The 13,317-nt window shown below is 54.9% G+C and overlaps 2 protein-coding genes across 2 annotated transcripts; one reads left to right on the top strand and one right to left on the bottom strand.

Moving 5' to 3' along the window:
• The first annotated feature begins 84 nt into the window (after positions 1 to 84).
• Positions 85 to 10,702, top strand: RGP1 (RGP1 homolog, RAB6A GEF complex partner 1). The gene is made up of 9 exons (XM_063320698.1): positions 85 to 255; positions 861 to 1,000; positions 3,747 to 3,883; positions 4,249 to 4,332; positions 8,030 to 8,179; positions 8,259 to 8,405; positions 8,811 to 8,938; positions 9,185 to 9,362; positions 9,588 to 10,702. Exons 2-9 carry the CDS (start codon positions 885 to 887, stop codon positions 9,809 to 9,811), a joined length of 1,164 nt encoding a protein of 387 aa, XP_063176768.1. The 5' UTR covers positions 85 to 255; positions 861 to 884; the 3' UTR covers positions 9,812 to 10,702.
• Positions 10,703 to 11,655: 953 nt separating this feature from the next.
• On the bottom strand, positions 11,656 to 13,083 carry MSMP (microseminoprotein, prostate associated). Its single transcript, XM_063321312.1, has 3 exons — positions 12,972 to 13,083; positions 12,217 to 12,325; positions 11,656 to 11,845 (listed from the first exon to the last, which is right to left on the bottom strand). Exons 1-3 carry the CDS (start codon positions 13,081 to 13,083, stop codon positions 11,656 to 11,658), a joined length of 411 nt encoding a protein of 136 aa, XP_063177382.1.
• Positions 13,084 to 13,317: the final 234 nt, after the last annotated feature.

Here is a 13,317-nt window from a genome sequence, read left to right on the forward strand (position 1 = left end):
GCGTCGCTCGAGCGCTGACGAGCGCTACCTAGGGCTGCCCGAGCGTTGCCGAACGCATTCCGAGAGTTCCCGAGCGATGCCCAGAGCTCCTGAGCGATGCCCGAGCTTTGCCGAGCGGCGCCCGAGCGCTACCGAGCGCCGGCCGAAAGTTGCCGAGCGACTCCCGAGCGTTGCCGAAGAGTTTCCGAGGGCTGCCGAGCACGCTCGGGCCGCGCTGAGCAGGCCGGGAGAGCCGCTGAGGGGAAGCTGGGCTCGGTGTGTCGCGGGGCAGCGAGCGGGGCCTGTGCGGGGTGGCGAGTGGGGCCGTGGGGGGTGTGTGCGCGGTCCTGTGTTCCCCTCTCCCCTCCGGTGGGCGTTTACGGTTGTGTGTCTGCGGTCGGGGCCGCCCTGGAGCTCCCCTCTCGGATTGCGGGCGGCAGGGCCGTCCCTCACCCCCTGCAGTGTGTGTTGTGTCTGTGTGGGGCTGCGGGAGGTGTGGGGGGGTTATGTGCCTGTGTTGGTCAGGGCTGGGCGTGTTTCCTCTGCACATCTCTGTGTCTGTCTTGTGTTTGTGTGTGCAAGGCCAGGACTGTCCCTGGCCCCTGTGTGCGTGTATGTATGTTTGTGTGTGCAAGGCTAGGGCCGTCCCTGGCCCCTGTGTGCGTGTTTGTGTGTGTGCAAGGCCAGGGTAGTCCTTGGCCTCTGTGCGTTTGTGTGTGCAAGGCCAGGGCTGTCCCCGGCCCCTGTATATATCCATGTGCTGTCTCTAGAGCTGGGGCTCTCCCTGACCTCCCCCCTGTGCACGAGCCCAGCCTGGCTGCTTTTCCATTTCCCCATCTCCATGCCCACTCTTGGTTGGTTTTTTTTGTTGTTGTTGGCAGGTGTGAAGCGGGGCTGTCTAAGCCATGATCGAGGTGTTGGCCAAGCTGGGCCGTGGGCCTGTCTTTCTGGCAGGGGAAGTGCTGGAGTGTGTGATCACCTTCACCAACCCCCTATCAGCATCATCTACCTCCGCCAGCAGGTACGACAGCTTGTGTTGGTGGGCCCTTCTGTGCATGTGGTAGAGCTGTCAGGGTTCCTCCAGAGGGAAAGTCCCTTCCTCCCTCCTGAGCAGCCCGATGTAGTCATGACTGGGTTGTGGGGCAATGGTGCCAGCTCAGCCCCTGGTGACTTCCCGACCCAAGGTATTCCCTTAAGGGTGCTTTGCGCAATTGCTATTTCAGGGCTGAAACGGAGATAATTATTCTGGTTTTCTGCCCCCAAGAAAGAGGCGAGAAAAAAGGTATGCAGTTAGAGATGTACTTAACTGCCCCTCAGGTGAGCCCTTAGCAACAGGGTTACTGGTAGAAAATGAAGCCAAACTTGCTGTTAAAGCAGGATATCTAGTTACACCAGGGTGACAGTCTCACAGGGCAACATCCAGGCAACGTCATTATTTCCTATGTTTATGGAAAGGGCTCTCTCTGTCCGGCAGCGCACTGACATATCAGTGTGATCCCTGCCTCTGGAGCTGGCGGGCCAAGAGTCAGAAAGAGGCGACCTTCTGTGGCAGCATGTTCTGTGGCCCAACCATTGAGCGCTGCATCTCCCCTTATCATTACTGGGCCCAAAACAGTTGTTGAGGAAACATAGGAAGATGGGAGCTTCCTATATTGGCTCACAGGGGGTGACTCTGCATCATAAGGAGTCACCCAAAGCTTCCATGTCCGCTGAGTGTATGGCCTTGTCTGAGTGTCTGGCGGGGTGGAGAGTGTTTTCTTGTCTTGAGCCCTGCTTGGGAAGCGTCCCTTTCCAGTCCTGTCAGGTTCAGCATCTTTTCATCACCAGTACACATTTGACACGTGATTGTTTTGGTGGACGCACTTCCAGTGCTTACAGTCTCAGCAGCTGCAAAGCAGGCTCTTGTATTACCACTGTAGAGCTTCTTTGTTTATTGCCTTCCTTAGCTTTCCATCCTGGAAAGCTTCCTGGTTCCTTTTGCCTGCTGAATTCAGCTTTCAAATTCAGCTGTGGCATAAGCATCTAGTTTCCCAAAGTTTTGTCTTATGTGGTGACAGTGCTGTTTTACCTGTTCCGAAACACACGAGACTGCAAAGGTAGCAGATAGAGCAGTTTTGGAAGTTCGCGGTACAGTTACAGGAGCTTCATTTGGGAACTTCAGGTGTGTCATGGTCTGTAGAAAACCGCCTCTTGGAAAACAAAAAGTTTTTAAAATAAAAAGGCAGGTGACCAAACTGATAAGACCTGGCATAGTCATACAAGTGGCAACACCAAATAGATTGGTGGTTTGGAAATTGAAGCTGTGGGTTGCGTAAAGGCAGGAGCCAGATCAAAGCACAGTCACTGTAACAGGCAGATAGACCTGTCGGGGACTAGAAGCTTTCAGGGCTGGCAAAAGCTGTGGTGCGGGTGGAGGAACTGAGAGGCATGCAGTTCAAGCACAGGAACAGAACTGACAGGCAGTAAGTAAAAGGCAGAAAGTGAATTTGATTGTGGTGTATCAGGCATACAAGAAACAAAGCTCTTCTGCCCAAAGGCTGCGTGGGGTGCGGCACATGGGGACTACAGGAGTTGTAGGAAGAGGTGAGAGAGAAGGGAAGCGGCCTCAGAACCAGCGCAGGATCTTTCCGCACCCTGCCAGCTGGGCAAGCCAGGTCTGCTGGTAGGAAGGCACATGCAAATTTTGTTTGGGTGTCCAGTTGAAAAAAAGAAAAGAATCCGGTGGCATATTATTGGGTGATACTGGAAAAAAAAAAAGGTTAAAAATACGGTGTTTGAAGGTACTATATTTATGCTAAGCTTATATAAAATCAGTAAACATTGTGTCCCCAGCAAGAGACAATTTCTCTGTTTCCATGTAGTAGATGCCTTACAGCAGAAAACGTTAGGGCCCTTATGAAAAAGCCATGATAGTACTTTGGAAGATACAGAATTGCAATTGTGGGGATAGAGGTAACTGGGTAGAGTAAGCAACGCGTGTTTGGGTAAAGGCAGCCAGCACATGCAAAGATCAAATAGCCCATTATTAGTCAGCTGAAATGAATGCAGCACGCCTTTTTCTCTGGTTCGTCTAGAAGTTTAACTGCTCTGATGTGTCACATTGAGAGATCCTCATGTGCCACAAAAGTTCCCTGTGCCACCTAAAACTCTGGTGTCAGCGCTTACTAATTGGATCATGATGTTGGAAAACACCAGAGCAACCATACACTGGCTAAATTAACGAGACCGCTATTGAAATAAAATAGATGAGTGTTTCGGAAACTGAAAGGTGTCAGTAATGCCATGGGAAATGCCCTGTGGAATAGCTGAGGTCGTAGCAGAGCCCAAACCATGAGGCTGTTTTTCATGCTGGATGCAACCAGTTCTTGTGACTCTACAGGGTGAGGACAAAACGACACTTTTGCCTCCTCTGTAGCCGTCAGCTAAACCCTTGCATCATGAGGAGAAAATAGGTCCTTATGAAGGACACAGAAGTGTCCTTCTCTGGTCTGAGACAACGAGAAGTGGATATTCTTGAGGGGGACGGTGCTGTGGGGAGGGAGCACATCTGTGACCTGCCTGCCCCAAGGAGTGTTGAGCTTGGGGCAGCTGGGTGCTATGGGCAAGGGCAGATGAACCCAGGCTGCAGGTATATGTTGCTGCCCCCTTCCCTGATGGTTGCATTATCACTGCAGGTGCCTCAGAGTGCTGCTCTGCATGTCACTTCATGCTTGCTGTAATCCAGGCTTAAAGCATAGTCACGAGTGTTTGCTCTTCTTTGCTCTCAGTGAGATGCTGGCGTGGGCCAGTGCCCAGATCCACTGCCAGTTTCACACCAGCGAGAACCGGGTAGCGCTACCTCCTTCTGATGGCAGCAAGCACGACGTGCAGGCAGAGAATGAGACAGTCTTCGTCCCCAACAGAGGTGAGTGTAACCCTGGGTAGGGATGGTGAGAGCACGGCGAGTGGGAGTCAAGCAGACTATAACGTGTGTCTTGAGAGCAGCACATGTCACAGTGAGCGGGAAGTCCATGTTGCTTTCGTTGTGTGATTCCCCGGTGACGGCAGCTGCAGGACATTGTTAATACTGAGGTCAAAGTGGTGCTGCCTTGGAGCGAAACTTGAGGGTTGTCTGTCCAGCTGTTCTGTGAATGTCTCATGATCTGACTGGGGCATGAGCTATTTCCTACTCGACTCCTTTTCCTCTCCATTCCTACCTGGAAGGATAAGACCCGTCTGGCCTGGGCCCTGAGGCCAGGCAGCATTCATGTGGTTCTTCTTCTCTTCCAGGAGAGCGGGGTCAGTGTATCCTGTCCACTCCACCAAAGATTCTCTTCTGTGACTTGCGACTGGATCCCGGAGAGTCAAAGTCCTGTGAGTCCTGTCTTTTCCCCTGCTCAGAGAGCTCGCCTCTGGGGAGCCCCGCTCTCCAAGCTGGGTTTGTGGACCTGAGTGCTGCAAGCAGGAGACCCCGGTGCTTGTGGAAGGCAAGGTGCTTTGGTGGGAGCATGAGTACTAAGGAACTACTGCATTGTCCAGTGTCTGTTCTCCACTGTATGAGGACTACATACTGCAACATGTCCCTCAGTCCTGCCTCTGGCCCGTGTCCTTTGCTGCAGGTCCGTTGCGTAGCTGCGAGGCATAAAACATTTTTAAATACCTGTCTGCAGCTGAAGTAGTGGTTACACACACCTGCATTTCCTTGCCTTTATTTCTTCAGCCACACTGGAGTATTCTTGGGATTTAGGCTGGCGTCCTCTGAAGGTCCATGCTTCCTCTTCAGGTTGTGGCAGTCCTGGAGATCATAGAGTCTTCTGCCTGTTCTAGTTTCCCTGCTCTAAAAGCGAGCACTTCTCAACTTCTCTGCTCAAAGCTCTCTGTGTCTCCAGAGCCCTCAAACAGTGTTGTTCCAGTGGGTCCCCTGTAAGCTCTCCTTCATTGCTACTTTCCCTTTTGCTATTTTGAGAAATTACCGTCCTTTTCACAAGGAAATTGCAGCAACTCATTTTTGTTGTTCCAGGCAGTTCCTTCTACCTGAGTAGACAGCTGTGAAAATATGAGTATGTGCTGTTGTCTCTTGATTGGTGGCTGTGTGACCCAGTCTTTCAGTTTGTGTCGCGCCTTCTTTGCATTCAGTGGCCCATGGTCCAGCGGCAGTGTAGCATTAGGCATGGCAGGCTGCGTGTGGACAGCTTCCTCGGGTTGTCCCAGGGATCTGCTGGGAACGATTGACGGATATCTCTCAAGTCACAGAGCAAAGGGAGAAGAGAGGCAGTGCCTTTGGTGGAGAGGACTCTGCTGGAGCACCAAGCTCTGGGGAGGTGAGAGCAGAGCTGCGAGTGAGACCAAGGAGCAGTGGGCTGTGGCATGCTGGTTTTGAAGCTGGGATCTCCTGCCTTTCTTAGGCTTTGAGTGGCCTGACTGGAGGGAAAAGCAGACAGGGTAAAACCAGCCTGGCTTGGCTGGGTGGTTAGCAGTGTAAGGCAGTGCTGTACGGGGCTGTGTCTCCTAAACTGGAAAGACTGTCGTGTCACCATGTTTAGTTATTTACTTACTGTACTACAGCAGCATGAGGGGGAATGGAACTGGCACTGCCACATCAGAGCAAAAGTCCCTTGTGCTTTCCGAAAGTGGCCGTGCCAGGGAGGAGGCAGAAATCTCAGCTGGCCTGAGGCCCACCTGGATTCTACTGTGCACCTCACTGCTGGCAGATGTGGGGCTGGAGCGTCTGTTCCCTGGGAGCAGGGGGAAGCCCCTTTTCTTGGAGCATCTGAAGCAGACTCGGCAGGCTCTGGGAGAGCAGATCAGTGACTTGTCCACTGGCTTTGGAGGCAGAAGTTGATCAGCCCCCAGCTAAGCCAGGGAGAGTCTCTCCTTTCCAGTGATGTTGCAGTGTGTGTGTCTGTGCACTCTGCCACTGGGTGACACTCACGCAAGCAGCCTGCACCTGCCTTGCGCGTGAATGCAGCTACATATGAAGGAGATGAACTCTTCTACACTTTGAATATTGCAGCCTTTCCCCTTGGTTTTGTGATGCACATGTCCATTGCGCGTGTCACATGCAATGCTGCTGTGTGTGGCACGGGATTTTTAGCACTGAAACCCCCGTATCACAGCCCCAGCTCTGCCAGGCTGCTCACACCGATCCCGTTGGCCTGTGGTGCTGCTCCTCTTACGCGAGACTACAGCTGGCACGCTTGCAGATCATTCCTGGGGGCTCCTGCCAGCTCTGTGGAGGCAGAGTTAAGGCTGTGTGGGTGTGTATCTTAATTCTTCATTTCCTGTTTTTCAGAAGTTTTGAGTTTTGCTGTACAGTTTGGAAAAGCAAAAAAAAAAACCCCAAGAAATGTTAATTCTCCTTCAGCAAAGTACTATGTTATTAAACCGTAGCCAGAGCTGGCACATACAGCTGAGGTTGTGTGAGGCTCTCTCTTGATAAAAGGCCTTGTTTTCAGTTACCGATCAGCTTATTCCCCAGTATCTTCCCCTTGTTGTGGTGCCTATAAGTTGACTCACCTCCCATCCCTTTGACACACTGCCCAGACTGAGCTCTTTAAATTTGTCACCATAAAACATTTTTTCAAGCCCTCAAGTAATTTCTCTGGCTGTCTTTGCCTCCTTTCCAGTTTTGTAATACCTTTAAATATTTGGTAGATCACAGAGAGGGGCGAAAATGGAAGCAGCCTGGACACAGGCCAGGAGCCCAGCCAGAGGGTACAGCAGGTGGGTAAGGAAGGCATCCGTAGCACTAGGAATGTGCATCCTTCTGGGATACGCACGGAAGCTGGGACTTCCCGAGTCTCGGCATTCCTGTGCCAGGTAGCAAACCACGCATCCTCCTCGGGTGGTGGTGGTCTCTGTTGCTCATTATCCTCACTGCTCACAGAAGGTCTCTGTGAGCACTCATGTTAAGGCTGGTACAGGAGTTTACAGCAGATTGCTTCCTTCCTTGGAAATACCTGATTTTCCTCCCTGTTAGGACAGTTCTCAGCTTTGTCTGCAGCCCAGTCCAGTGGGACAGCCTTGTGTTTTAAGGTGTGACAGCCAGTGGACACTATGCACTAGCACAGGCTTTTTTCTTTCTTCCAGTTCTGTTATTTTAAATCTAGAAGTTACATTTAAAATGTAACCCTAGCTTTTAATCTAAGCCTCAATGTTTAGGATGTGCCAGACATGGGGAAGCATCTGTGGTTTCACAGCAGGATGCTGCCCTTCCTTTGGCAGGGTGTATCTGCGTCACGGTGGGCAAGCCAGAGAGGTGGAGACTTTCCACAGTTCACTGTTTGCGCCTTTCTTATTATACAATGTGCGGTTTGGGAAAGCTGCAGAAGTGTTCACACTGCGTTGAGAAGCGTTGGGGTTTGTGTGGTGGCCAAGGGGCTTTGAGGGGGCTGAATGTGGTGTAAAGCCAAGCCCTCACATGTCAGAGGTCTCAGAGTCAGAGGCTTTGTGGTCTAAGTCATCAGGCTGTCAGGGGGGATAAGCCACAGGTTGTTGGGAAGGTCTCTTAATTGTTTCTTGGTCATTTAGACACAGTGCTTCAGAGAAAAACACAGGAAGAAGCTAATTTTTGTTGCTGAGTTTGGGGTTTGTGTAAAGTGAATATCAAAAGAGGCCTGAGGTCTTGATCGGCACCTCTCTGCCGCATGGGGCAGAGCCCTGAGGAAACCACAGTGTGTGACTGCACCATGAAAGCAGTGTCCGAAGGAAGTGCGCAGAGGCAAATTCAGGTTGAACTCGTGATGAGTAAGTTTAGCTCTCATGTGTTTGTGTTCCTGGGTTTTACATCTTTCACATTCTTTTGAGGCAGAATTTGTGTGTGTGGTTGTATGTGCTGGAAGCAATGCCTGGATGATGGCACATGTGATGTGAGGAGCAGTTGCGCTGGTACAGGGAAGCTGGGGACGTGCTTGGCCTCCTGTGGGAAAGAGGAGATGGCAGAAAGCACCAGGCACTGTCCCTAGCTCAGCCCTACTGCTGGTCCTAACCCTCAGTGCAGGGAGCCCATGAGCAACAGCTCCAGGAGCTTCCATTTGGCCTTGAATAGCAATCTTTTCTGTACTTCTTGCAGATTCGTACTGTGAGACACTGCCCATAGACGGCCCTCCCTCTTTCCGGGGACAGTCGGTAAAATATGTGTACAAGCTGACCATTGGCTGCCAGCGTGTCAACTCCCCCATCAAGCTCCTGCGCGTACCCTTCCGTGTCCTTGTGCTGCATGGTAAGGCCACATGCTGCCCTCTCTGCAGACACAGGCGTGGCTAAACCCTGCCCTGCTGACGCTCTCACTCTCTCCCCAGGGCTCAAGGACTACCAGTTCCCACAGGATGAGGCCGTTGCGCCCTCAAACCCCTTCCTGGAGGAGGAGGAGGGCTTGAAGAAAGACTCACGGCTGGCAGACCTGGCAACAGAACTGCTCATGGTGGCCACGTCCCGACGCAGCTTGCGTAGGTCATATTCCCTGCTTGAGCCTGCTGTCCTGATCTGGGTGTGAAGCACAGCTCAGGGCTTGCTGCAAAAATCTCTCGCTGGCCAGCCAAAGCTCTGACTGGGGCTGTGGAGCAGCACTGTCAGGGCCTGCTTGGGTCAGCATTTCCCATGGACTCCTCCCTGCCAATCTTGGGCTTTTCCTAACTCAACCAGAGAGACCCTCGCCCAGACATATCGCAGCCAGTGTGTGGTTTGCTCCTGCTCACTGCAGGCGTTTCCCAAAGGGAATGCTGCCTTCAGGGCCTGTCCTTCACACTCAGGCAGCAGGCATGTCTGCAGGACTGTGTTATTAACCCAGAGCACTGTATGGAAAAAAGCCTCATCCCGCTGCAACCCTTTCCGCAACTCTTCTTGCTCCACAGACTTGTATAACATCAGCAACACTCGTGGGAAGGTGGGGACATTCTGCATCTTTAAAACTGTGTATAAGATAGGAGAGGATGTCATTGGGACCTTTAACTTCTCAGAAGGAGACATCCCATGTCTGCAGGTCAGTGCCGGCTTTGGGGTCACTGTGGAAGAGGCAGGGGGTTCAGGTTGGGGATAAACAGGAAGGGATTGGGCTTCTGTGGGGTTTCTAGGGACGGTTTCTAGTGGGACCTAGCTGAGGTCCCCTTAGGGTGTGAGGTGGGGAAGGGCTACATTTCTGAGCTCATTTGGGAAAGCGAGGCCCCGGGGCTTTGGGGCAGGGCTGTGTGAGGGTGTGAGAGCGAGCACCGTGCCGATTGCCCTGCAGTTCTCAGTGAGCCTGCAGACAGAGGAGAGCATCCAGGAGGAGTTCCAGCGCCGGCGAGGGCAGCCCGGCTCCTTCAGCACGCACGCCCGCCATCAGGAGGCCTGCCTGCACACAGCCCAGAGCAGCTTCAGCCTACCCATCCCGCTCAGCTCTACCCCGGGATTCACCACCAACATCGGTTAGTGGCCACCAGGGAAGGGACCTGCCCCTACTTGTCTCTGCAGTCCTCCTTCGATGTCCTCAGCCCTGCCTTTACTACCCTGCAGGGCTGTGTCATGTGGGAGGGAGCTGGCCTGCATGAGTGGGCTTATTTGCATGTCTCCTTGCGAGGACAGACAGAGCTGAGACAGCTGCTGTCCCCATCCTTTGTGGTGTTGGCTGCTGACCCCTCTCTTGCCCACAGTGTCCCTGAAGTGGAGGCTGCACTTTGAGTTTGTGACCTCTGGGGAGTCAGCGGGGACTTGCTTGGTTCGTGGGAACCAGTCGGAGGCCGTCACCTGGACTGGGATGGAGCAGATTGAAGTGGACACCTTCAGCTGGGACTTGCCCATCAAAGTCCTTCCCACCAACCCCATCCTGGCTTCCTATGTATCTCAGTTCTCCAGCACCAACTCCATCACCATCTGAAGTGGAGAGAGCTGGTAGGGACCTGTGGTGCTGCAGGCGTATGCCACCGGTGGTAATGGTGGCCAGGACTCACTGGCATGACCCCAGTGGCCCACTGGCCCACACCCCAGTGTCCCCTTGGGTTCCTCTGTGATGCCCAGGTGGGCACTGGGCAAGTCTCCACCTGTGGGTGGAGGAGCACCGTGCTTGCTGCCGTGTCTTGTGCTGCAGCCCTCGGCTGGGAGCCGGACCCTTCCTGCCTGCGTGAGGGTGCGAGTCCCAGCACTCAGTGAAAATAAACCTGCCTCACAGGGAATGGCTTAATGTGCCTTTACCGCATGAGGGACTTCCAAGAAGGAAAGGCCCAGCCCAGGGAAAGGGGAGGGGAACCCATCAGAGAAGACCTGTACCACCCTTGGGTGAAGGCTGTGCCCCTACAGAGACACCCACGAGCAGAGGAGGCCTGGCCTCTAGGTGAAGCATGCTGCACACCTGGTCTGGGTTGGAGCCTGCTCTCCTGCCCTGGCAGATGTCCTGCCTCCTCTGGGGCGTGTCCCATGTGTGAAGCCCAGCGCCCCCACTACCCTCACCAGGAGGAGGCAGGTCCTGGCAGGCCAGCCCTGCGCTGCCGGGATGTGCTGGTGTCGTGGATGCAGACGCATGCTGTGGCAGCATGATAGTGACGATCCAAAACTGAGAGGAAATGAGCGCCTGGGCTGTTCTTTGCCTGCGCTCCTGGACGTGAAGGCATCCTGCTGGTCTCGGGATCCTTCAGGAGGTGGAGTGAATGCGTGCTGTGCATTCAGGAGCTGGGGGTGGAGGTTTCCCTGCTCAACAGCCAGCTCCCAATTTCTACCAAACCTTTCAAAGAGTTTTCCTCTTTGCATGGAAATCTAATAAACATTTGAATTGTGCGGAACTCGGCTTTCCCAGGAGCCTTTTTCCTACACCCTTCCCCATGGTGGATGCAGCCCACCCTCCATGACAGTCACAGTCTGGAGACCTCTTTGTTTAATATCTTTATTGCAAGAACAGAAACATCTACACAAGGCTCTGCACAACACAGGCATGGCACCGGCTGGGGCAGGCTGCCAGGGTGGCCGGCTCCACCCTGGCACACGCGGATTGCTTCAGCTCCCTGAAGCCTAGCAGGGCATCCAGCTCCCCTCCCTGCTCCCCTGCAGGTGGGATGGGATCCTCCAATGGGGACATCTTCCAGTGGCTCCCCCAGCTCTGCCGCCCACCCTGGGCTGGCTCCATTGCAGTGGTGCCCAGGGCCAGTCTGCAGTGCCGGGAATCCCCTCCGGCCCTGGGAACTGCAGGAGCAGGGACGTTAGTGGTTCCAGAGATGGGTTGTTGCCCTTCATGCTCCGGGGCAGAGAAGGGGCTGGCCAGGACGCATGGGTCCTGCACGAAGGGCCATGGTGCTTCCCAGCGAGCTCTCCACGGCTGCCGTGCAGGGGGATGGGGGTCTTGGTGGGAGGAGGGAGCTGCTTAGCTTGGAGCTGAAAGCGGGAGTACAAGACTGCAGGCTAATTTGGTCCTGTACCCCTTTAGTAGCTGGGTGTTTCCTGCTCACCTGGGAAGAGATCCTGTAGGATCTGCCTTCCCATGGTGCACAGGGCATCTCACGGGGAGGAGGCCCTGTTTTGGTTCAGGAAGCTGAAGGAGGAAGCAAAGCCGTGCCATGGCAGCGCTAGGGTGTGAATGTTAGCTCGGTACCATAGTGTGTGGATAGTGGTTTCCCTTGAAGGTGGCAGCAGTGACATCTCTACGGGATGGGGCAGGTCTGGAGCATGCGGGAGGTGTGCTCTGGAGGAGGGAGGATGATGCAGGGGGGGGACACACAGGGTGCTGCGGAGCCTCTATCTGCTCAGCCCCGTGCCCAGCACCTTGTTGCTCAGCGGCTCGGGGGTGCCGGCCGAGCCCCACTCGTGCTCCATGCTCTTCACGCAAGGCAGGCTGGGGTTGGCCTTCTGCACCACCGAGATCTGGCAGGTCTGCGAGTCGTAGTGGGCTTCGCACCAGTCGGGGAAGTCGATGGGGTGCTGGGTGCTGCGGGAGAGGACACGGTGCCGTCAGCTCACCCTGTTCCATGCCAGGGGGCTGCTGGCAGTGCTGGGTGGCTTCCTTCTCTGCCAAGGTGTCTCCCAGGACAGCTCGGGCAGGCTGGGTCACCAGCTCCTGGCATCTTGCTTTTGTCATCCCAACTCGCCCCACCACCCTCAGCACCCCGGTGGGCTCCCACCCACCTCTGCCCCTTGTCCCCCCCCGGGCCTGTCACCCTGCAACCCCCTGGGATTCTGACATTTTCTCCACAGCGTTTGCAACCACCAGACCCAGGTGACCACGTCCCCACTACGGGCGTGGAAGTGCCATGGCAGGGCAGCACCACCACCCCCAGCGCCCCTCAGCCCCTCACTCACGTCTCACAGCAGCCCACGCCGATGGGGTGCAGGCAGGTGCAGAGCAGGCAGTTGGTGCTCAGCCACGACTCCCCGAGGGAGAACTTCTTCCCGTCATACTCACAGGGAGCTGCAGAGGAAACGGTGGCCATGAGGATACCTGGGCCTCAGGTGTCAATGCCAGGGCGCGTGCCACCACAGGCCAGGGCACGTGGGAGACTCCTTGGCACCCCTCTGTCCCCAAAGAGGGGACAGGAGGGACCTAATGACCTCCCACCCGCCCCATGGTACAGAAGATACTTGGGTGGCCTCTCCATCACCCTACAGGTATGGGGTACCCAGGTGATGCTCCCACCCATCCTCTCCTGGCTGTGCCTCGCTGGTCGCCCAGGCCAAGTGGCTCTTGCTTCCCTGGAGAGTGCATATTCAGCACCCCTTGGTGTTTGAGCATGTCTGCAGCCCTGGAAGGAGGCAGCAGAGGAAAGATGGGCCAGCCCTCCTCCCTTTGCATGCTAGTCCTGCCTGCTCGGCCCCAGCCGGGCTTCTGCCAGGAGCTCTTCATGGCCCAGCGAGCTGTTTCTCAGCCAGAGCCCTGGGGAGCTGTTCTGTGGTTTATAGACTGCTCCTTCCACTCATCACTGGCCCACGATCGCACTCCTGAGCTCAGCACAGTCCCTTCCGCGCTTCGCAGGCATGCAGGGCAGAGCCCCGCCGCCCCGGGGCAACCTGAGGCCTCCTCTTCCCATCAACGTCTTCCCGGCTCATTCCCCACTTACCTTTAGCCTGGAAGTAGCATTTGGCCTGGGAGCCCGGCAGCTGGAGGAGGAGGGAGAGCAGCAGGCAAAGCCCACCCCAAGCACACCCCATCTTCTGTGCTCGCATGGCCATGGCCGACGTTGAGCTGGGCTTCTTCACCGAGGTTGCCTTGCTTCTCTATTGCCTTTGCTCCTTTCCCTTCTCTTTCTCTCTCTCTCTCTCTCTCTGCCTTTTTAATGCTCTTCCCCTGATCCCGACAAGAGATATTTATAAAGTTCAGCTTTACGACCCTGGCCACCAGCTGTGCCCCACTGGAAAAGTTGTAAAACTCATTTCCTGATTTGAAAGGCATGAAAACAAGAGGTA

The sequence above is a fragment of the Chroicocephalus ridibundus genome, chromosome Z (assembly GCF_963924245.1).
Source record: "Chroicocephalus ridibundus chromosome Z, bChrRid1.1, whole genome shotgun sequence".
Lineage (NCBI taxonomy): Eukaryota > Metazoa > Chordata > Aves > Charadriiformes > Laridae > Chroicocephalus > Chroicocephalus ridibundus.